Here is a 22,973-nt window from a genome sequence, read left to right as displayed (position 1 = left end):
AGTAAGTGTCAAAGCCTTTGGGGACCAAGTAATATGGGATTCACGCCTGAGCACCTCTCAATGAAACTTTTGACATCGTGTATTATTATTGTATTGTATTATTCTATTGCTGCTAAATCATCTAACTCATCCCATAGCAATTATAACGACTATATAATTGTTTCTTATCTATTCACAATAATTGAGTCGCTATTATTTTTTTTTATTTTTTCCAGTACAGTCCAGAAAATGTGACTAAACATTTTTTTTTTTAATTTACTCAAGAAAATCAAAAAATGGAATAAAAATTCTCTCGCCTATATTTATGATTGTTAAGATTTTTGCTTGGGAAAAATTTTTTTTTATTTTTATTTCTTTGAAGAAGAAGAAAAGATGCGGTGGAGTTTGGAAAAAAAGTGGGTAAAGAACCACTTCCGCATATAACGAGCCTGTCTTGACCTCTCATCAAACTTCTTCTTCTTCTTCTTCTTCTTCTTCTCTCTTGCAAATGATTCACCTGCTAGTTAGGTTGTTTTAAAAACTTTTTCAAACTAACTAGAAAATTTAATGTATAAAAGTTTCGAAAAAAAAACATATTTTCTAGGTTCATCGTTTGTTAAGTTATATTTCTCCATGTTTGAGGATCTCAAACATTGTTAGTAATTAAAACCTTTTATGAATTGATTAAAAAAGTTACATTATATAGTTGAGAGGAAAGCGAGTATAAAAAAAGTCATTACAATATTGTTTAACATTCTTTTAAAATTTTTTAAAAAATTAAAAAATAGAAATAGAAATTTTATTCTGATCATTCTAAATAAAAAATAAAAAATTATAATTTTAGTTTATCCTCTTACGAAAAGATAGAAATTATTTTTTCTTTTTTATTCGCGAGTATCAAGTATACGATATCGTTAGTTAGAGAAAAAAATTTTCTTTTCGCAGAATATTTTCCATCTTGGAAAAGAAGAATTATTGGTAATTATATTTTTCTCGTTTGCAAGATTCTTAGATGAATCCAATAACTTTCTTATGGAGTTTGTTTTTTTAACTTCTCCAATTTCTAAAGTGGATTGCTATAGAGCTGACTTTTCGTGTGAGACATACCTGAGTAAATATGCTTTCCGATACGTCATAGAGTTTTCAGGTTATGTGGCGTCATTTATATTATCCCTGACAGTTATAGCGTGATGCAGTGGTAATAAATAATATGCAGTCATGCTTCAGGGCTCGCGGATAAGCAAGGGCGCCTCGCAATTCAACGGTTTGCTTGGAATTCGAGCGGCTATTTACAACGTTTTTCCTGTTTCACATTTTCCTCTCTTTCTTTTTTTTTTTATATATTTCACTTGACTTGCGCTAAAAAAAATCACAAACGATTCATCAAATACGCATCTTTTATTCTCTCGCGCACAAGACGTGAAAATTTATTCATTTAAATCGTTGTGTTTCACGGGGGTGGGGGGGAAATAGCAACAATTTTTTTGTTTTCAAACTATTGACATTTTTCTACTTAAAAATAGTGTGGGAAAAAAATTTAATCTAAAGCTTTTTTACTTTGAAAAACAATTGAAAATAAAATATAGAATTTTTTTATTATGAAAGGAAGTTTTTTAATTATGAAATTTTTTAATATATGACAAATTTTTTGTATTATAAAAAAATCATACCACCAGGAATGAAAGATAATACCTTACATATATATATATAGTCGTTTCTCGATCATATTATGCTAAAAGAAAAAACGAAGCTTTATTTAAATTTCTGTAATTCCGTAAAAAAATATAAAGAGGATTGAATTAAACCAAAAATTTCATTAAAGACCAAAGGTTAAGTAGATACGTTCACTGAAAAAAAAAAATTCATTACATCTTTAATTTTCTCTATTTATTTTTTTATTAATATTATTTTTATTATTATTACTATTATTATTATATATATATATATATATTATTTATTTTATATTCTTTCTTCAATTTTAGAAAAAATAATATTAATCTTCTTTGTAACGTAAAAATTTTTCCTCTATGGGTGAGTTGTGGGTAAAAAAAATATTTTTTTTTCTTTGTAATGAAAATATATCACTATAAAATAATCGAGTTTTGTTTATTAAGTTATATATATAAATAAATATAATTTGAGACTGTATAAATATTTTAATGAATTTGTTAACGAATCGCTTTGATGATTCTCTCGAAATCTCAAAACTAGACTAGAGAATTTCCGCATGAAAAGTAAATTGCAGGATTGCACAGTTTGATGTACTCGCTCACTCTGATTCGTCACAACTCGATCGCTCGTATTACGGCAAAAGTGCAACTATAGATGGAATTCCAACACTCGTATATATGTTTGGTAATCGAGGAAGGCACAAATATATATATATACAGTATATATGTATATAGAAGAGAAACTGCAAACGCTTGTCGTGGACGTTCGAGCTGTTTCAAATGGTTCCATGACCACACCTCATATTCAAATTTGATTTATTACCTTCACATATGTAGACGCCAAAACAAGACGACATATCACTCGCGTAATTCGGGAAACATAAATGACAGCGTTAAAACTTTTGCAACAAATTGCAAAAGGGAATACCTTCCTTTTATATATATAATATATTTATATACACATAAAGAGGGGATTTTCATTTATGAGAATGTCGACTTGATTTATAATGAAGTCCATTTATATCGAAAGAGATTGATGTTCAAATGTGGTCATTTAACTTGTAATTACTCGAATATTCAAAGAGAGCTTTTAAATTACCCAGTCTCTTCCTTTTCATCTATATATATATATACATATTTCCGCTGCATCATTGGCTTTTACGACATTTTCATTTCATTTAAACATATTTTTAATTGATGTGATTTTTCATTAGTTGAAAATTTGGGTCAAGTGGAAATACACACTCGAAAAAGAAAAGGGGTTAAAAAAAAAATTCCAAGAAAAGCTATTTAAATGGTAAAAAAAAAAAAAGAAATTCAAAAGGAACTTATGAAATGTTTAATAAACTGTAAAAACAGAGAAAGAAAGAGCGAGTGATTCTTTCTTTTGATATATTACGATTTTTTTATTAACTTCTCATTATTAATTTCCTTTCATATAAAAGGCAAGTTTTCTTGTGCGCGCAAATAAAATTGGATGAATATATAATAAAAAAAAAGAAAAAAAATTTTTCTTTTTTTTTGCCATTCTGACTTTTCTTATAAACTTTTGTTTGATGAAAAAAGTTTTATTATTAAAAAAAAAGAAAATCTTTTATGAAAATTTAAAAAAAATGTTTTTTTATTATTAAATTTTTTTTTTTTAATTGTATTATGTCGTGTGTTCAAAAGAGTTGGGGAAATTAAATTGGTATAATGATAGTGACTTTTGGAGCGCATAACAATCGTAAATCACAACTGTCCACCCCACGCTGGTGATACTTGTCACATTCTCTCGACGGAAACAAGAGCCATTATTATAATTATGCTAATATCAGTGTTCATTTTGTTACTGACATCAACATTAACTATCATTTTTAAATACAATGCTAATTAGAGAGCTATTTTTCCTTTTGAAACGTTAGCTTTAAAGTTTGCCGCCTCTCTCTCTCTCTCTCTCTCTCTCTCTCTCTCTCTCTCTCGCTCTTCTCGTATAAATTCCAGCAATGCTCATGAAATGCAAGTATATTCTAATTTGACATGTTTCTCGTAAATTTTTTCAACAACCGATACCCATCACTTGCAAACTTCTGTTCTGACCTAAATAGATTCCTGGTCACGTGATATGTAGTAAAAATTTTACATTTACGACATTATAATAAAGCAGAATTATTATAATTGCAAATTTAATTTAAATATTTTGAAATTATTTGAATAGGAAATTATTGTGTTTGACTAAAATTTGTTTTTACTACTGATAGTAAAAATACAATTTTTTTTTAATGATTTCGTCTGTATGAAACGTACTTTTACTACTGTTATGTAAAATTAGAAGAATTTAAGTATTAAGTCTGACTAAAACCTGCTTTTACTACTGATATTAAAATGACCCATGAATTCGTCTGACTGAAACGTACATTTACTACTGTTACTAAAATTAGAAAAATAAATTAACTAAAATTCGCTTTTACTACTGATACTAAAATTATCTAACTTTCAATACCTTCGTCTGACTGAAACATACTTTTACTACTGTTACCAAAATTACAAGAATTTAAACTATTACGTCTGACTAGAAATTGCTTTCACTACTTATTTTAAATTAACAAAAGTTAAAATGTTAAAAACGTTGTCTGACTAAAATTTACTTTCTCCACTGATTTCAAATTGAAAAAGGTTAAAAATGTTAGGACTGTCTAAAACTTGTTTTTACTACTGCTACTATAAAAACCAAAATTTTAATGCCTCAGTCTGTCTGAAACATACTTTTACTACTGATAATAAAATTAGAAAAATTTAAATTATTACGTCTGACTAAAAATTGCTTTTACTACTGTTATTACAAATACTAAAATTATTATGCTTCTGTCTGTCTAAAACATACTTTTACTACTAGCGCTAAAATGACGAGGATTTAAATAATTAGGTCTTTCTAAAAATGGTTTTTACTACTGATAATAAAAATACCAAAATATTGATGCTTCCGTCTGTCTAAAATACACTTTTACTACTTATTTTGCATTAACAAAAGTCCTGCCTCACGAAAATTGTTTTTTACTAGTTAGATAAAAATTATGTCTGACTAAAATTTGTTTTTACTACTGATACTGAAAATACAAGAATTTAAACAATTATGTTTGACAGGAACTGACTATTTCTACTTATAGTAAAAATACAAGAATGAAGAATTTAATCAATTCTGTCTGACTATATCCGTTTTTAACTACTTATTAAAAAGTGACAAGTATTTAAAAGAGTCTGCCTGACAGAAATCGGTCTTTACTACTTATTCTAAATGTAAAAAAGTTGAAGCTTTAATAGCATTGTCCGACTAAAACCGTATTTTACTACTTATATTTTAAATTGACTAAAGTTAATAGCATTGTCTGACTAAAATTCAATTTCTCTACTGATTTTAAATTGATAAAAGTTTAATATTCTGTCTGACCAAAACCTACATATATTACTGATTTCGATTGACTAGAATTAGAAACGTTATGTCTGATCAAAACAGTTTTTACTACTTAGATAAAAATTACTAGTTCTGTTTGATTAAAAATCTCTTATACTACTTAATCACATTTTTTTTTACTGAACATCCTACTTATTGCTCCTGTCACGAATATTAAAATTAAGTTTCACTAACATTATTATTATTATTATTTTATTATTTGTGACTGACTGAAACTTTCTGTTACTAAACAAATGAGAAGAATTGAGTCTTGCTAAACAATAATTTTAAAAAACTATAGACTAAAACTACAAGGAATATTTATAGTCTGACTATAACGGACTTTCACTACTTAAATGAAAACGAAAATAAAATATTCTATTTAAAATCAATATTTATTAGAATATATTAAATAAACAAAAAAATTGTTAATTATTTAGTAAATTAATTTTTGTCCACAGTGTTATATTTAAATTCATCCCGCTTTTTTATTGCAATACAATTTCTTTTATTTACGTAAAGCCATTTTGCTTAATAAAGAGAAAACAAACTAAAGCAGGCAAATGAATTGTATAGGAAAGTTGAAACTTCAATTGTACTTGAGACTAAGTAAATGTAAGTCAATAATACTTTCTTGTGGTTAAGCGTAAGCTTCGAAAGTTTGCAAAAGGGAAATCGTTATCTGTATGGTGAGAAAGAGAGTGAGATAGAGAGAGAGAGAGAGAGAGAGAGGGGAGAGATGAATAAAAGGAGAAAGGAAAGCTTGAGAATCTTGGTATTGCTCAGCAAAACAGTTTTGTACTTAAGGTGTACGTAAGCACGACGGCTTCTATTCCAGTAGTTGAATTTGCATACATAGGATGTCTCTTTCGAAGATTCGCGATGTGGGTATGGAGGGCGGGGGGGGGAGTGAAAGGGGTAGGAGGATTTTACCCTTGCTACCGTGAAGATAACGTCGAGCCGCTATCAAACTCGGATGATATTGCGAATATCGTCAAAGTTTCCCTCTCTGGTCCTTAATTTGCGACACACGAGAAGTTGTGTGTTCACCGTATAGTATTCAAGCGACAACCGAGTAATTTACGATGCATCTTTGGTCTTATCTCTCTTCACTCCTTTCTTGATTGACTTAGAATGTTTAAGACCGCCAGCAGTTTTCCAATCAACCCTAATAATTTTATCACGCCTCACAAATCTTTTCGTTAAACTATTTATAGATAAACAAACGATTAGTTTCAAAATCGATATATAAATATGCCACTGAAAACAGGGGTTTGATTTTGACAAAAAAAAAAAAAAAATTGGGAATTATTAAATTTGAAATTTTTTTACTTGACGAGATTAATTTGAAGTTAACAAAATTTCACATTTCTCTGTTCTTTTATGAAAATAGGGAGATATAAAATTTTCATGAATTATTATTCTTTTCGAGTAAGAAATTTTCAAATTTAATATTTTCGAAACGAAGCAAAATACCTTTTGTCATATTTTAATAGCAGATAAATTTTATTTATAAAAAACGTCACATTTTTTGGAACTTCCACTCTCTAAATTTGAATTAGTAAAAATGTTTACTAATTTGAATTAGTGACTCACTTTTTGCTTCTGAATAAGTAAAATTTTACAAATTATTAGTAACTTTTACTAAAAATTTACATTTAACTAATTCTAAAGCAAAAAGTGAGTCACTAATTTAAATTAGTAAAGATTTTTACTAATTCAGATTTAGAGAGCAGAAAAAAATTATTTAAAAATAATTACTAGGTAGATCAAATTAATTTACCTGAACCGAATAATTTTTATTTGAATTAAATTGTATATTTGAACCAATAAATTTTGTATTTGAAATAAATACTATTTGTTACTAAAATAATGTTTTTTTTCATTTTATTAGATAAGTTTGTGTCAAATGAAAAAATAAATTTAAAGAAAGTGATTCCATTAGTAGGTTTGTAACAAAATTTTACACTTTCTCGAAAAAAATTGAAAACTTTTCAAATCCCTCAAAGTAAGTTCGGGCATGTGGACTTTAATTGAACGAGTGAAAAAAAAAGTTTTTTAAATACTTACATCCAATGCAGGATGATGTCTTTCTCTCTCTCTCTCTCTCTCTCTCTCTCTTCTCCTCTCTTAAACTTCTTCCCCTTAAATCTTTAATAATCCTCACCAAACTTCTCAGGCAATCCTGCAAGATTACGACCAGTTGTCGTAAAATTTTTTGATATTCGGAATTTTAGATTCCTATGAAGACTCTTTTTTACGGGGCCATGTCGCTACTGGAGTATGTAGATTTTTTCACGATTCATCTCTTTTCATATTACTTTTCTGATCCAAAAGTGGTTACATTTTTTTATTTTATATACGATGTTACAGAAAAAAAAAATTTACCCCTAATTCAATAATAAATATACCTACTTTTTACAATCTTAATTTCCACAATTTTTTTTTTTAAATTAATATTTATGAAAAACTTTTTTTTTTTTTTATTGAAAATCGATAAGTCAAGAATGTAGAAGGAAATTCTTTATGCGCCTATAGAGGACTACTTAAATTATTCCTGAGAAAATTCCAGAAAAATGAATTTATTAAATTTTTATCTCCACTTAGAAAAAAAAAACTGTGCAGGACCTGAAGAATAAGATGAAGAAAATGTTAAAGTAGGTGTACTTTGTACTGTGAAAATATCCAGGACAAAAAATCGCATCTCCAGAGATTTTTTCTCGTTAACCAGTCATTGTCTTGAAAGATTCGTTACTTTACAAGTTCACAATGGTTGGCAATCGTGGGGGGATTCCAAAGAGAGTAAAAAAAAAAAAGAGAGAGAGAGAGAGAGAGACATCCTTTGACTTTTCATCAAAGCGGAATTAATTTTTCTTCCTCGTAATGATCTTTCCTTCCCGATAATTCTTGTCTCTCCTAGATTTCAACGCGAATTAATCATCCACTGTATTATTCATCTCGCGACCTTATACTCAATATAATTTTACATTCTAACGAAAGTCATTAAAAATATTCATTTTTTTTTTCAAATGGAAATTTTATATAATTTTATAATTGTATATTTATATTTTTTATAATTTTTGGATAAATTTATTATTATATTTTTTAAGTTCTTGAAAAATAAAATGGAATTTTTTTTTCCTGATTTCAGATAACAACAAATAAATATGATTCACAAGGAGTGTACAATAGAGACACGACTCGACAATGGATCGAAATTAGCTTGCTTCTTCATTCATCTCATTACCACAACGGTCAGTTGAGTCTACGATGTATAGCGGAAATTGCTGGCGTATATTCACAAACCAGCGAAGTCCAATTGGGAGCTGGTCTGCGTGAGCCCGTTCCTGAAAGAGGTAAACAGACATTCGGTAAAGACTAATTTCACTGAGATGAACCCTTTTTTTCTCCCATATAGTTATAAAAATTATCTACAAAAAAAAAATCCAAAAAAAGGAAAATTGCTAAAATTTATTTTTGACAATCATAATTTTCTCTATTCAAATTTTACATGATTCGAAACGAAAATAAAAAATATATTTCTAAATGTAATCTTTCTACCGAAAAATAAGAAAATTAAATTACCACTGTAACTTTTCAAAAAGAATGTAAATTAAATATATATATATTCCGTTTAATTAGAATAGCCATATAATGAAAAAAAAAAAGTTTCGCAAAAATGAAAAGTTTTTAAATTTAATAATTTGCAATTTAAAAATTGCACAAGTTTAACTCATTTAAACTCTCGTTAATTTGAATATATACAGAAAATTTTCATCTACTTTTTCGAAAAATATAAAATTGTAAATAGAATTGTTTTCTTAAATTTTTCTATTTCAAATTCTACTTCTCTGAGACATTAAAAAAAAAAAGTAAATTCTATAGAAAAGGGTTTTTTTTTGAAGAATTGTAAATTTTTTCTCCTTTATGGACAAAAGAGGCAAATTTTCTAATAACATTTTGAAAGATGCAAAAAAAGAAGTTGAATATTGATCGATTGGAGAATAAAGACTTTAATTAAAGCTGATTTAATGGATTTGAGCCAGACTTCACGAAATCAAAAAGGTATCGCTTACCCATCAACGAAATTTAATTAACCGATTAGCTTACATGCATTCATCCCCTAGGCTGTAATATCCGAGGCTCTTGGTGGCAATTATAAAGCTTGCAAGGGTTCTATCGTTCACATTATGGACGACATCCGTGAAATTTCGACTATATACTGTATCGTAATATTCAACAAACAAAAAAAACCAACCCCTTTTTATCGTCGTCAACCCAGGTGAAAAAATTATCGTTACTAACGTTACTAATGTTACTGACATTACTAATGTTACTAACGTTAGTACGTATAAAAAAATTAAGAGTTTCTAAAATATTTTTTCTCAGAAACTTTGCCACTACTTTCCCATTACCACTTTCACTTCCACTTAAACTTTTATAATTATCATTCTCATTTCCACTTATACTTTTTTTAATTCTCATTCGCACTTCCATTCTCACTTCTATTCTTTCTAATTCTCATTCCCACTTCACTACCACTTTTTCTAAATTTCATTCTCATTTCCACTTCCACTTTTTTATATTCACTGCCACTTCCACTTTTTCTAATTTTCATTCCCATTCCTATTTCCACTTCCAGGTTTTTATATTCATTGCCACTACCACTTTTTCTAATTGTTATTCACACTTTCACTTCCACTTGTTCCAATTTTCATTCCCATTTCATCTTTTACTTTTTTATTTTCATTACAACTTTTTTTTATTTTCACTCTCACTTCCATTCCTAATTTTTTAAATTTTCATTATCACTTTCACTTTTTCTAATTTCCATCCATGGTAATTAAAAAAAGTGGAAATGGTTGTGTAAATGGAAATTAGAAAGTTTTAGTCGAAATGGCAACAGCTAATGAAAATTAGAAGTGGAAAAAATGGGAGTAGAAGTGGGAATGAAAATTAGAAAAAGGGAAGTGGGAATAAAAAATTAGAAAAAGTGAAAGTGGAAGTGAAAGTGGAAATGAGAATTAGAAAGAGTGGAAGTGGGAATAAAAGTGCGAAAGAGAATTAGAAAAAGTGAAAGTGAAATCGGTAATGAAAATAAAAAAGTGGAAGTGATAATAGAAATGAAAATTATAAAAAGTGCGGGTAAGAACATTAAATACTTCCTGGTGGTCGATTTTCGACAAGTTTCTGCAAAAATACAATTTAGAAACATTTTCTTAATTTTTTTATAGGTACTAACGTTAGTAACATTAGTAACGTTAGTAATATTAGTAACGTTAGTAATGTTAATTTTTCTACCTAGGAATTGACATAAAAAAAATGGTTAATATTTTTTTTCCCTGACAAATTAATGTCAAATACATTAAGAGCTCTAAAAACTAATTTCTTAGAATTTTCATTTGATCAGAAGAATTTACTTTTTAATTTCAATTTTTTCAAATCAGAATTTTCAATTCTATATTATTTTTAATTAAACGAATTCCATAAAAAATTTTCTAAAATTCCATTTTCTCATTAATTTTGAAATTGTCAATTTAAAACAAATTGAATTTCCTTCCCCGAGTGGAAAATGAACCATATATACTGAATTTCGGTTTTATATTGTTTTTGTTTTTTTAAACCAAGAATGTGTGCTTTGTGATAGAAGAAAACGGTTCGTTTAATTTAAAAGGTTGTTTTCTGTTTACGAGTTATTTTATGTCTGAGCGTCGTTCACACTTAAAAAGGGGAAAAAGAAAATGTCTATAGGAGAAAAGAGCCATTTTCGTTCCCGAGCTTTTCGAGAATGTCGTTTCTTATCAGAACCTTCTTGTCCTGGTCGTTTTCCTCTCTCTCTCTCTCTTTCCCTCGTTGTACACGGAAGATTAGCGACACTGGTATTCGGGTAATTCGCGAAGTCGACTAAGATGGCGTGTGTGTGGCTAAAGTTCCACCAGAGAGAGAGAGAGAGAGAGAGAGAGAGAGAGAGAGAGAGAGAGAGAGAGGATCTACTGGCATCTAAGTTTCGTACGAGGTTCCAAATCTTTTGCTACCTATATATATAAGACTTTACTCTTGTTGTCTCAATATTAGACATTAACAGGACTTGTATTAGTATTAACGTCACTACCTATTTCTAACACTAACCGATGCAAAATTTAGGTTAAATTGCAAAGCTGATTATTATCGAAAGTCCTTTGTCCCATATTCCCAAGGAGATTAAACTGATTCTAAGAAAATCTTTAATTCATTATTATTATTATTATTATTTAATACAATTCTAAAGATATACAATATTCAAAAATGATTTTCCAGAAGTTCCAATACTCTTGGAATATTTTCCAAAAAAAATTTTAATAGAAAAAATTTCTTTCCACCCGAAGGGGAATCGAACCCTCGAACCTATCCACGCAACTAGGAATTAATTCTCAGGAAATTTTTCATTTAACCAATTATTTATGTTTTTAATTTTTCAAAAAATTATTCGAAAAAATAAATTTTCTACTGCCAAGACTGCAAATATATATATATTAAATTTTGAAGTTTACTTTTTATTAAGTTTATCGAAAATGTGAGGCATTAATATATGAAGCTCGGCATATATGAAGACTCAGGAGCGTAAATTTTATAGGGTTCTGAACAAAGACAGAACATGTCTATAGGTAAAAGAGAGAAGCATTACGAGGCTCGTTATCAGACCTTTGCATACCTGATTATTCGACCCGTTTTGCGCTCGTGTAAACGGCTTCGTGATGGAGGAAACTTGCGCTGGTAGTCTAACGCCTACCTTTTGCTTATCGACTTGAAAGTCCTGCGAATTTCTTGACTAGAAATAGCTCATCATACTCAGAATATAACAAAGTTTCAAATAAAATATGCAAGAAAAAATGATTTTTTCGTTATTATGTAATCAGGAAATAATTTCAAAAAGATATAGTTTATACCTAATCACAGAATAATTGATGTGTTAAAATGTAAAATTAAGTTAAATTTTTTCCACAAAAAAAATATTTAATGGCAGCCAAACACGCATTTCTAGAAAGTTCAATTAGAAATTATTTTTTATACACTGAAAAAAATTTATAATTAGGTAATTCAAATAATCGATTACTTGACTATTATCAAAAAGAATTTACGAAACTAGTTCGCGAATTTGATAATGATATTCGATAAACTAATTCCCGGAATTTGCGAAAATAGATGACAGATTTGTGAAAGTAGGTCGCGGAATTCGCGAATTTGATAACGATATTCGCTAAACTTGTACGCGGAATTCGCAAAAATATATCATGGATTAGTGAAAGTAGGTCGCAGAATTTCCGAATTTGATAACGATATTAGATAAACCAGTTCGCGGAATTCGCGAAAGTAGATCACGGATTAGTGAAAGTAGGTCGCGCAATTTGCGAATTTGATAACGATATTAGATAAACCAATTCGCGGAATTTGCGAAAATATATCACGGATTTGTGAAAGTAAGTCTCGGAATTCGCGAATTTGATAACGATATTGGATAAACTAGTTTTCGGAATTCGCGAATTTGATAATGATATTCGATAAACTAATTCGCGGAATTCACGAAAATAGATCACGGATTAGTGAAAGTAGGTCGTGGAATTTGCGAATTTGATAACGATATTAGATAAACCAGTTCGCGGAATTTGCGAAAATAGATCACGGATTTGTGAAAGTAAGTCGCGGAATTCGCGAATTTGATAACGATATTGGATAAACTAGTTTTCGGAATTCACGAAAATAGATCACGGATTAGTGAAAGTAGGTCGTGGAATTCGCGAATTTGATAACGATATTGGATAAACTAGTTCGCGGAATTCGCGAAAATAGATCACGGATTAGTGAAAGTAGGTCGTGGAATTTGCGAATTTGATAACGATATTAGATAAACCAGTTCGCGGAATTTGCGAAAATAGATCACGGATTTGTAAAAGTAAGTCGCGGAATTCGCGAATTTGATAACGATATTGGATAAACTAGTTTTCGGAATTCGCGAATTTGATAATGATATTCGATAAACTAATTCGCGGAATTCACGAAAATAGATCACGGATTAGTGAAAGTAGGTCGTGGAATTCGCGAATTTGATAACGATATTGGATAAACTAGTTCGCGGAATTCGCGAATTTGATAATGATATTCGATAAACTAATTTGCGGAATTCACGAAAATAGATCACGGATTAGTGAAAGTAGGTCGAAAAATTTGCGAATTTGTTAACGATATTAGATAAACTAATTCGCGGAATTCGCTAAAATAGATCACGGATAAGTGAAAGTAGGTAGCAGAATTTCGGAAATAGATCACGGATAAGTGAAAGTAGGTAGCGGAATTTGCGAAAATAGATCACGGATTAGTAAAAGTAGGTCACGAAATTTGCGAATTTGATAACGATATTAGATAAACTAGTTCGTGGAATTGGCGGAAATAGGTCACGGATTCGCGAAATTTGATCACGATATTCGCGAATGTTGGTCGCGGAATTCACAAAATTAGATTACAGATTATGTTTTTTTTTTTATTTAAATTTTTTTTATAAAAAAATTTCTTTAATTTAAATAATCTGATACTATTATCAAATAAATATTTATTTGTATCAAATAGGTAATTTTTTTTTTAGTCCAAATTATTTGAAATTACAAATATTTGTTTGTCGTTTAAATTACACACGATAAAGAATGAATACAATTAATTTCAATGTTCAATGTATAAATGAATCTTTCGCAAATGCGATTGGAAATTGGATAAAATAGATTACATCTGATGTATACGCGCTCGACGATAGATTCAAATACCCATTAGAAGTTTTGTGGGCTCTAATTTACTATACTCGAACAAATGAAAAGAGGTTTTTAAAAAAAAAAAAAAAAAATTACACATTACGAAAAGAAATAAAAATGCTATTTTCTTCACGGTAAACAAAAGCATCTTATTTTCTTTTCTTTTGTGTTTTGTAATCCATGTGTGTGGCATTATTCACCTCTATATAAAAAGAGTCGAGAATCATTATTTTTCCATTTTAAATTAGAAATTGATTTCATTGGTAAAAATTATCTCTTTTTCTCAATAGAAACTAAAGGATAAATTCTTTTTATTTAAAAATTCTGATTAGAGAAAATAATTATATTTTAATTAAAATAGTAGTTTTTGAAATTAATTTCCTGGTGTTTTAATTGTAAAAATTAAATAAGAATATGCAATTAAAAGAAAGAGTCTGTAATGTAAAATAATTATTTTGACTTTTCTAATTTCCCCTTCATTGCTAATGAAATAAAAATAAGAATTGAAATAAAAATTTTAGAATATAAAATAATTTACATGCGAGAAACGTTCTTTTGGTAAAATTTATTCTGAAGAGAAAAATTTTTAATTGAATATTTTAAATATATTTTTACAATATTAAATTTCTTTTGATATTTTTTTTTAGCAAAATGTTTAAGACAATTTAAAACGAGAGAAGAATTCGAAATTCAAAGAATCTATATTGAATTGCTGAAAGCACTTTTCCTGTCAAACGAACCATGCGTTTAAATTTATGGGAATCGAAGAAAGACTTGAGGAAAGAAAAAAAAAAAGTAACGTGATATTAGAGTCAAATGTAAAACTACGTAGCAATTTGTTCCTCAGCCATAGTGGAATTCTCGCTTCTTCTACCTGTCTTCGTGACCCCTTGTTACATGAATTCACGTTGTTCTGCAATCGTAGTAGTTTCATTTCCTTCTCGCACTCTCTTTCTTTCTTTCTTTCTTTCTCTCTCTCTCGTCTCTCTTGTGAGCCTTTCGTCGGTTAGTTGATTTGTACCTATTACCTTCGGGTTCGTGGTCGCCGGAATTGTTTTTAGGAAATTGACTTTTCCTCTTACAGAAGAAGCAGCAGCACTAGAAAACCTGAGGTTGAGGCTCAGCACAATGGCAAAAAAATAAAAAAAAAAAAAAAAAAACTATTCTTTCATGAATTTTCAGTAAAGTCTTTCTTTCTCTCTCTCTCTCGCGACTTTGTGATCTAACGCGAGCCTTTGATTACGAGATTCAAAAAAAAAAATTTCTCTCACAAAACTTTTCCGCATTATATACTCAATGGAAAAGTTTGTTTGCTTTTATCTTCATAATTTTTATACCAACGACTGATTTCCAACAAAATTCAAATGTCAAATTATTGTTATTCTCAAATGAAATACGAGAAAAATTGGGTCAATATTATTTTCACTCATTTTCATAATATATAATAATAATGCAAAAAAAAAATTTGCGAATTAGAAAAAAAGAATAATGTTTTTCTGCGAAGAAAATAATATTGAATTTGTTACGATTAAAATATTATTGAAAAGAATAAAAATAAATTCAATTAGATTCCATCTATAAAAATCGGGGGTTGGGGGGGGGTGAAAAGAAAAAGTTGAGAGAGAAAAAAAAAAGTATTGAAATGAAGTAAAATTTTTAAGTTCAGACAATAACATCTTGAAATTGAATACCATCCATCTCTTCTGGATTTTCATTCGTATAGAAAAGTTTTCGAGACTTTAAATTTCTTGTGCTTCAACTGCTTATTGTTGTTTTGCAAACTTATACTTTCGTAGTAAGTTCATAAAAGAAATTCGGCAGTTTGGCATATATAGTTTTTTTTTTTTTCTTTTTTTGCACAGAAAGAATGCCAAGATATTTTTGTGAGGCAAAACTTTTGCCCTCTTTTCGCATATAATTTCCTTTGAAGAATATTGAATGGTTTCGTATATCACTTAAATAAATAAAATCAGATCTAATAGATCTCAATTTCTCGAGAGGGAGAGAGAGAGAACTTTTTTTCTCCATCTGATGAAAATTCGATAAATATCTAAAATTTCATTTTTTTTTTTTGCACTGAGAGAAATTTCTTCTCTCTTTTGCCGCGCGCAAATAGTCCACTTTAGGAGACTTTTTATCTCTGAAACGCGATGTCTTCAATTTTCCAAGACTGAAAGTCGAAAATCTACGTATAATAGAGTTCGATTTATTCGATGGGGTTTGAGTCCAAGATTTCAAGCAGCATAAGCCATCAAGATGAATACCGTGGCAAATCCTTTCGTTGGAAGCAATTTATATCGATGCAATGTCGTTATCGAAAACCATTCGTGTTCTGTCGAGATATATACTCGCACACACAATCAGAAGGACATTTTGTTGTAAGATTTAGAAAAAAAAAAAGGGGGAAATTTTTTTACATTTGCCTAATATTATCCGCAAGGACAATTTGTTAAAAATATTTTTAGAAAATAATATCAATTTACTAATTTTAATTGAGAATTAATTTTTTTTTTTTCTGATTTAATTTATGTAGAAGTGGATTTTGTACCTCTACATAAAAATGCATTTTCATTTTCTGAACAAAGGAACTGAAAAGATCTTTCAATTCCCCCTATTTTTTTTTTTTTGGCCTAGCTCGCCGACTGCCAGAGCCAAAATGAACGACCGATAATTCTAACAGCGTGGCGATTTTTCTACCCCAAAGAACTTTAAGACCACCAGCTACCTCGTAAACACAACCTGTCGTTCGCCAAGTCTCTATAAATGTGTTAGATATTCCATTATGTCTGAACTTCCACCGAAAATATTGTTTTTTTTTTTTTTTTTCTTAAATCGCAAATTTCTTAATGGAAAACTAACATAATTTTTCTTTAAATCAAATTATTACATTATTGTATGAATTGAGTTTACGTATAATCTCGTATCAAATTGGAAAGGGATTGAAAAAAAAAATTCATATTAAATTTTTTGAAGATATTAATTAGATATTTTTGAAAATATATAAATGCGTCATTTTTAAAAATGCCCTTTTAATTTGTCAGTATACAAACTGTAATGGAATGTAATTTCTTCAAAATTACGTTTTCATTGAAAGTACACAATTTTTAAAAAAAAAATATAAGAAAATTTCTAGTCTTTCAACAGAAACTTTAATTTTCTTCAAAATATACTTAGTTATTTTTTATCAAAGGAATATAAAATATGTCTTTAAACGAAATTTTAATGTGACGTTGAAAGCATCAAATATTTTATATTTTATTACTCAAAAGAAAACTAAAATTCAGAGAAAAAATAAAAAATTAAGTTTAAAATTTTTAATTTCATATAAAAACTAATTAAATATTTTAATTACTTAAAAAGTAACTAATTTAATAGCAAGAAGTCAGTCACTGATTCAAAGAAAATAATAAATATGAAAAAGAATTTTTTCAACAATTTCTAAATATATTTTATGAGTTGAAAGAGAGTTTTTGAGATTATATATTGAAGTGTCTAAGGAGATAAGTTTCAAAAATATATTATTACCTGAAGAAGACAATCTTGGCTGCTTCTTGTAGTACACACCTGGTTAGTATTTTCTAACGCGTAAAGGTGTTATATATATAAGTATAGTGACAATGAGTACCGGGAATGGAAGTTCAGAAGTTTAATGCCTATTTTCCTCGATGTGGCTGCTTTTCACTTTCCAACTTTAAGTGGCTTACTGCGTTGAAACACGATAAACTTTCAAGGAAACATTATTTAACACACTGAATGTTGTTTCTTCATTCTCTTCTCGTGCACTTCATCTCGAAACTGTACATTCACAAAAGGTTTACTTGAAAAGAGCAAATTATTTTAAAGAGACAAATAAATTTTACTCATGTTTCGTTTACTTTTCTTTTATCTATTTTTATATTCATCCAACCAAAAATTTCAGTATTATATACCAGAGTTAACTACTGGCGCAGTACTGCTTCAGTATTGACTGCCAAGGCTGGACAGTCTGTACTAAACCAGTACTGGTATTTTCATTGTATCAGTAGGGGAATAGTGTCAGGGTTGGACACTTGTCAGGGTTGGACACTTGTCAGGGTTGGACACTTGGCTTTTTTTAAATTAGAACACTAGCGCCACCTGTGTGCGTACGTGACGAATCTTCTAGTAGTATAACCTAACTTTTTGTGGCATTACATTTTTGGAGAATCAAAAGTAGCGTCTCTTGTGACTTCGGTGCAATCGAAGAGACAAAAAAAGTTTTGTTTGACTTGTGAATAAACCTAAAAATGTGTAAAAAAAAGCAAGAATTCGGCAAGATAAGCTTATTGAATGTATTGTGGGGTACATAATTTAAGAAGAAAAAAAGTGAAAAATCGAATCGCGACACATGTCTAGTTATGGTTAGCACAATTCGAAAATGATGCTTCTAGTTAGGGTTGGACACTTTATACAGTTAGGGTTGGACACCCATATTAATTATGAATTTCACACAATTTATAAATAAATTTTATTTTATTGATATTTCAGTGCAAAATTGTGCCAAAGATATTAGAAAAATAATACTTAAATTGTATAAATTTTGTTCATCATTTCATTGAGTTATTTGGAACAATAAAGCGTTATTTTTTATAATTTGAGTTCATTCCTTTTTAAACCCATGAAGCTTTACAATTTGTAAACAATAAGTAAAGATAAACATGAAAAAATAAGAATAAAAAACATTACAAATGTTATTTTACGTTTTTACCAATAATGCGTTTCGATTTTCAAAAAGTGTCCAACCCTGACTGAAAAGTCCAACCCTGACTAGATTTTTTTTTTTTTTTAAATGTTTATAACTTTTTTAATTTTGGACCAATCAATTTACGGTCCACAGCAAAAGTGTTCCTCTTTTGTAGATCTTTCCACCCATATACCACAATTGACTGAATTTATCTAAACAAAATATTTATAAACATAAAACCAAAACTGTGTCCAACCCTGACACTATTCCCCTACTTTTTGAAAATTAAACGGTATTTTATTTTGCTTTATTGTGGGTAAAATTATTTAAACAAAAGTTTCCTGAGACTAATTCCAAAACATTTTGCAAGTTTTTTTTTATTGTTTTCAGATATGCAATAAACCAAAAAAAAATTTTGAAACGATTAAACTAAAAATAAATAAAATTTTTTATAAAAAAATTAATAATTTTTAAAATAAAAATTTAAAAAAATTTTCTTGACAACACTTGTTAAAAATTAAAAAACAACTTTTATTTTCATAAAAAAGTTTTTCAAAAATTTATTTTGATGCAAATAATTAAAGTGAATAATAAAATAATTAAATAGCTAATTGTATTATTATATATATTATAATTATTTTATAAACATTTTTATATTTACTGAACTGTTTTTATATATATTATAAAAACTTTGGTTTTATAACAAACATATTTTTATATTTATTTTTTGATTTTTTAAAATAATAATTTGCAATATATATTATAGTTAATAAAGAATAAAAATTCTTGGTATTTTCGATTTTATATATAATAAAATATTAATTAGTTAGTTAACTAATTTAATTCATATTTAATTTGTGTTGGGTTACTAAAAATTTCACACACTTTTTCCTAAAAAAAAGTATTACCTGGAGCAGAGATTTCACTATTGCAGTGAAACTTATCTCTGTTACAGTTAAAGCTTTCTTTTCGTATACAATAAATTACAAAACTACCAGTACTCAGCCAGTACTGTACCAGTAGTGGTTACCAGTACTGATGCCAACTCTGGCAGCCAATACTGATAAAATGTTATCATCCCAAAATTACGCCAACTCTGGTGCCAATACTGGATGCCAGTACTGCGCCAACATTTGTCAGTACTGCGCCAGTACTGCGCCATTAGTAAATTTTTGACATACATTGTATATATTTTAATTTTAGATTTAAAAAAAGTGATTATAATCATTTTTTCTTACTCATAGAAAAAAAAATTTGTTTTTAATATAAAAAATTCTTCATTTACTCATTAATTTAATTTTTTCCTAGGTAATTAATTTGAGGAGTTAAAAAAAATAATTTTTTTACTGTCCCAGTAAAATTACTCATTGGATAATAATGTAATTTTAATTGCATGTCACAGTGAAATATATTCAAAAAAGTTGACAATTATTAATTATTAAATTATTAAATATTAATTATATAGAAAAAATTGTTATTTGAAATAAATTGATAAATTAACAAACTACAATTAACTGAATATATATATATAAATCATAAAAGATAATGGAAATTAACACAGTGTATAACGCATTGTTGCAGTGACATCGGAAAACAGTCGTGCCTGCTGTCCCATTGTTGCAGTGCTACTCGGTAGCCTGGTTTCAATTCATCTATTGCTGAGATAGTTGGGACGTGTCTAATTACAACTTCAACTCACGTCTGGTAGGGACGCTAGTCAAGAAAACTTAACAAAAAAAAAAAAGAAGAAGAAGAATAAAATTGTGTGAAGAAGATATAAAAAAAAAATCTAAAGAACTAAAATTGACAGAGAGTCTATGTGATGATTGTTGATCGACGTGGTTTTTATAAATAAAAAAAAAATATATATATATATATTGATTTATATTTAAATGAAATGCAGTGAAGAGATATAGAGGACGTACTATGTGCTTAAAAATTATATATGTTCTTCATTGTTATGGTTATATATAAAAAAAAAAGACACAGTGCATTGCGTGTATGATTGAACTGCGCGAGAAAAATTATTAAAGTTCTCAAGTGTATATGAGAGTGTTGTGATTTAATTAAAAAAAAAAATCGTTATAGCGTCGTCATTTGGTGCGTTTACAAAGACGACTCTGAAAGGAGAAAAAAAAACTTCATAACTAGATCGTGGTTAATTTTAAGGGAGAAAAAAAAATATATATATATATATATAATGGAGGTAAATTTATACCGCACCGAAGATCGTAAAGAAGATAAAAAGAAGATTCGAGCGAGACTCAATCAAACGCGTTACAACCTCAGGCGATTTTATGTCTCTAGCGTGAAAGAGGACAAAAGAATGACTGGGAATCGCTTCAAAAATGAAATGCCAAAAACTTTTGAAAAAGACATGATTTTCGGAATGCGCATGAGAAAATAAAAATGGAAAAGAAAGAAAAAGAGAAAATTATTTTCTCTTTTCTAAATTTATATCACCGCGCGCGCTCTTTGCTCGAATGAAGATACTTATATGGATATGTGAATTTTCCGCCGTTATTCTTGCTAAAAACATACCTATATGTATAATTCACAGTGGGTATGTGCTTCGTCCATTGTCCGAGCAAAAATGATGATTCTACCGAGTTATGTATGCAACGAAATCAAATGTGAGGCACTCCCGGTAAAACCGCCAAAGAAAAAAAAAATAAAAAAAACTACCTTTAGAATATATAAATTTATATATATTATATATCTAAGTTGATTCATCGTTTTTTCAGTCTTGCATCTAATGCATTTTTAATGTTTACATCGATTTTTTTATAATGGCCTAAGTTACAAAAATAATGACACAAAAAGACGATGAAATTTTTTTTTTTTATACAAGACGCTTTAAAACTTGTACATTTGGTCAAGTCTTTGTTTAAGGAAGATTATCGTAATCAAATTATCATTAAAAAAAAATTCGTTTTTGTAAAATCTGTTCTTTTTTTTTTTGTTTGTTCTTTTTTTCGTTACAAAAGTAATTTCAATGAATAATTGCGACAAATTTTTTTGTTTGCTTTTTAAAGCAATTTTTATTATTTTAAAAAAATCTTTTCATTTTTTTCTAGGGAAAAACAAATTTTCCTCTCATTTATTTAGAAAATTAAATGATTTTGAACGATAATCTGACCTTAATGGAAAATTGTCAATTCCACACAAAACAAAAGAGAAATATAGTTAGTTTTCAGAATTATAAAACTTGAGAATTATTTTTTCAATTTATTCTTTACAAAATTGAAAAATGCATTAGGTTCACTGTGAAAAGAAACACTTGAAATTGTTGCACCTGAAAATGTAACATAAAAGTCAATTCAAAATTTCTCCAAAAAAAAAAAATCGAAGTTGGTCTTTCAATTTTTCAAACAATTTATTTAATAAAAATAATAATATTAAAAACACTACTACTACTACTACTACTAGTAATAATAATAATAATAATAATAATAATACTTTACAAGAAGGAAGTTTCAAAGAAAAGATTTATCAAAGTTTAAAGTAAATCTACTTTAAACTTTTATACCCGATAAAACCCACAATTTTTTTTTTACCAAAATCAAATGAATAAAAAATATTCAATTTCAAAAAAAAAAAATCTACCTCAAATTTTGATGCCTGGTAAATTTAACGATTTTAAAAATTTTAAAAGAATTTTTTCCTCAGAGATTTCTCTCTTGTAATTGTTTATTCAATAACTTCCATTGTTTATTCAATGACTTCTCGCAGTCCTATATGGATCGCATATATGTACTAATGCATTTTTATCAAGTTTCATATAAAATAAAAAAAAAAACTCTCAAACCAACTTTGATTTTTTTTTTTTTTGGGGAAAATTTTGACCTAGTTAAAACTCGGTAAATTTTACTGAATTCCCAAAAACAAAAATTTTCTGTTTAAAAAAATATTTAAGGTTATAAAGTTTTTTTAAAATTTAAACTAAAAATTGATACAATTTTGAAAAATATAATTTTTATTTCGAAAAAAAATGTAAATAAAAAGAAAAATAAATACATTATAAATTTATTTATGAAAATATTTTCCATATTATTTCCTAATTGCTTTTTACAGCTCTACAAATTATTTTAAGTTTTTTTTTAAGTTTGTTATGCAATATTTTTTATATAAACAGTTATATAGGAAACTAAATTTGAAGATAAGGTTGTATAAAAATATAAAAAAAAGATGTTTTTAATATTTAAAAAACATTTTTTTCTAAATTCTTACTTATTTATACAAAAATCCATTTTATATTAGTTAAAAAAAAAAATAAATCTCATTTTTTTTTTAAATTTAATATAGAAAAAATTCTTTTTATGTAAAAAATAAAGTAAAAAATTATTTAAAAGTTAGAAATTGTAAGAATGAAAGAAAATAATAAAAACTGAATGAATAAAAAAAAGAAATTAAAA

At 27.9% G+C, this 22,973-nt stretch overlaps 1 protein-coding gene across 1 annotated transcript in view; it reads left to right on the top strand.

Moving 5' to 3' along the window:
• Positions 1-22,587, top strand: part of LOC127290589 (uncharacterized) — a 132,364-nt gene extending 109,777 nt beyond the window's left edge. The window contains exons 5-6 of the mRNA XM_051319274.1: positions 8,231-8,435; positions 20,140-22,587. Coding sequence (XP_051175231.1) covers positions 8,231-8,435; positions 20,140-20,225 — 291 coding nt within the window. The 3' untranslated portion in view covers positions 20,226-22,587. The remainder of the gene's footprint in view (positions 1-8,230; positions 8,436-20,139) is intronic.
• Positions 22,588-22,973: the final 386 nt, after the last annotated feature.

This window comes from Leptopilina boulardi, unplaced genomic scaffold (genome assembly GCF_019393585.1).
Source record: "Leptopilina boulardi isolate dan_hultmark-lab unplaced genomic scaffold, ZJU_Lbou_2.1 LbouV2_72, whole genome shotgun sequence".
In the NCBI taxonomy this organism is placed as follows: domain Eukaryota; kingdom Metazoa; phylum Arthropoda; class Insecta; order Hymenoptera; family Figitidae; genus Leptopilina; species Leptopilina boulardi.
The sequence above is the reverse complement of the archived record's forward strand: the minus strand, read 5'-3'. Positions and strand labels throughout refer to the sequence as shown.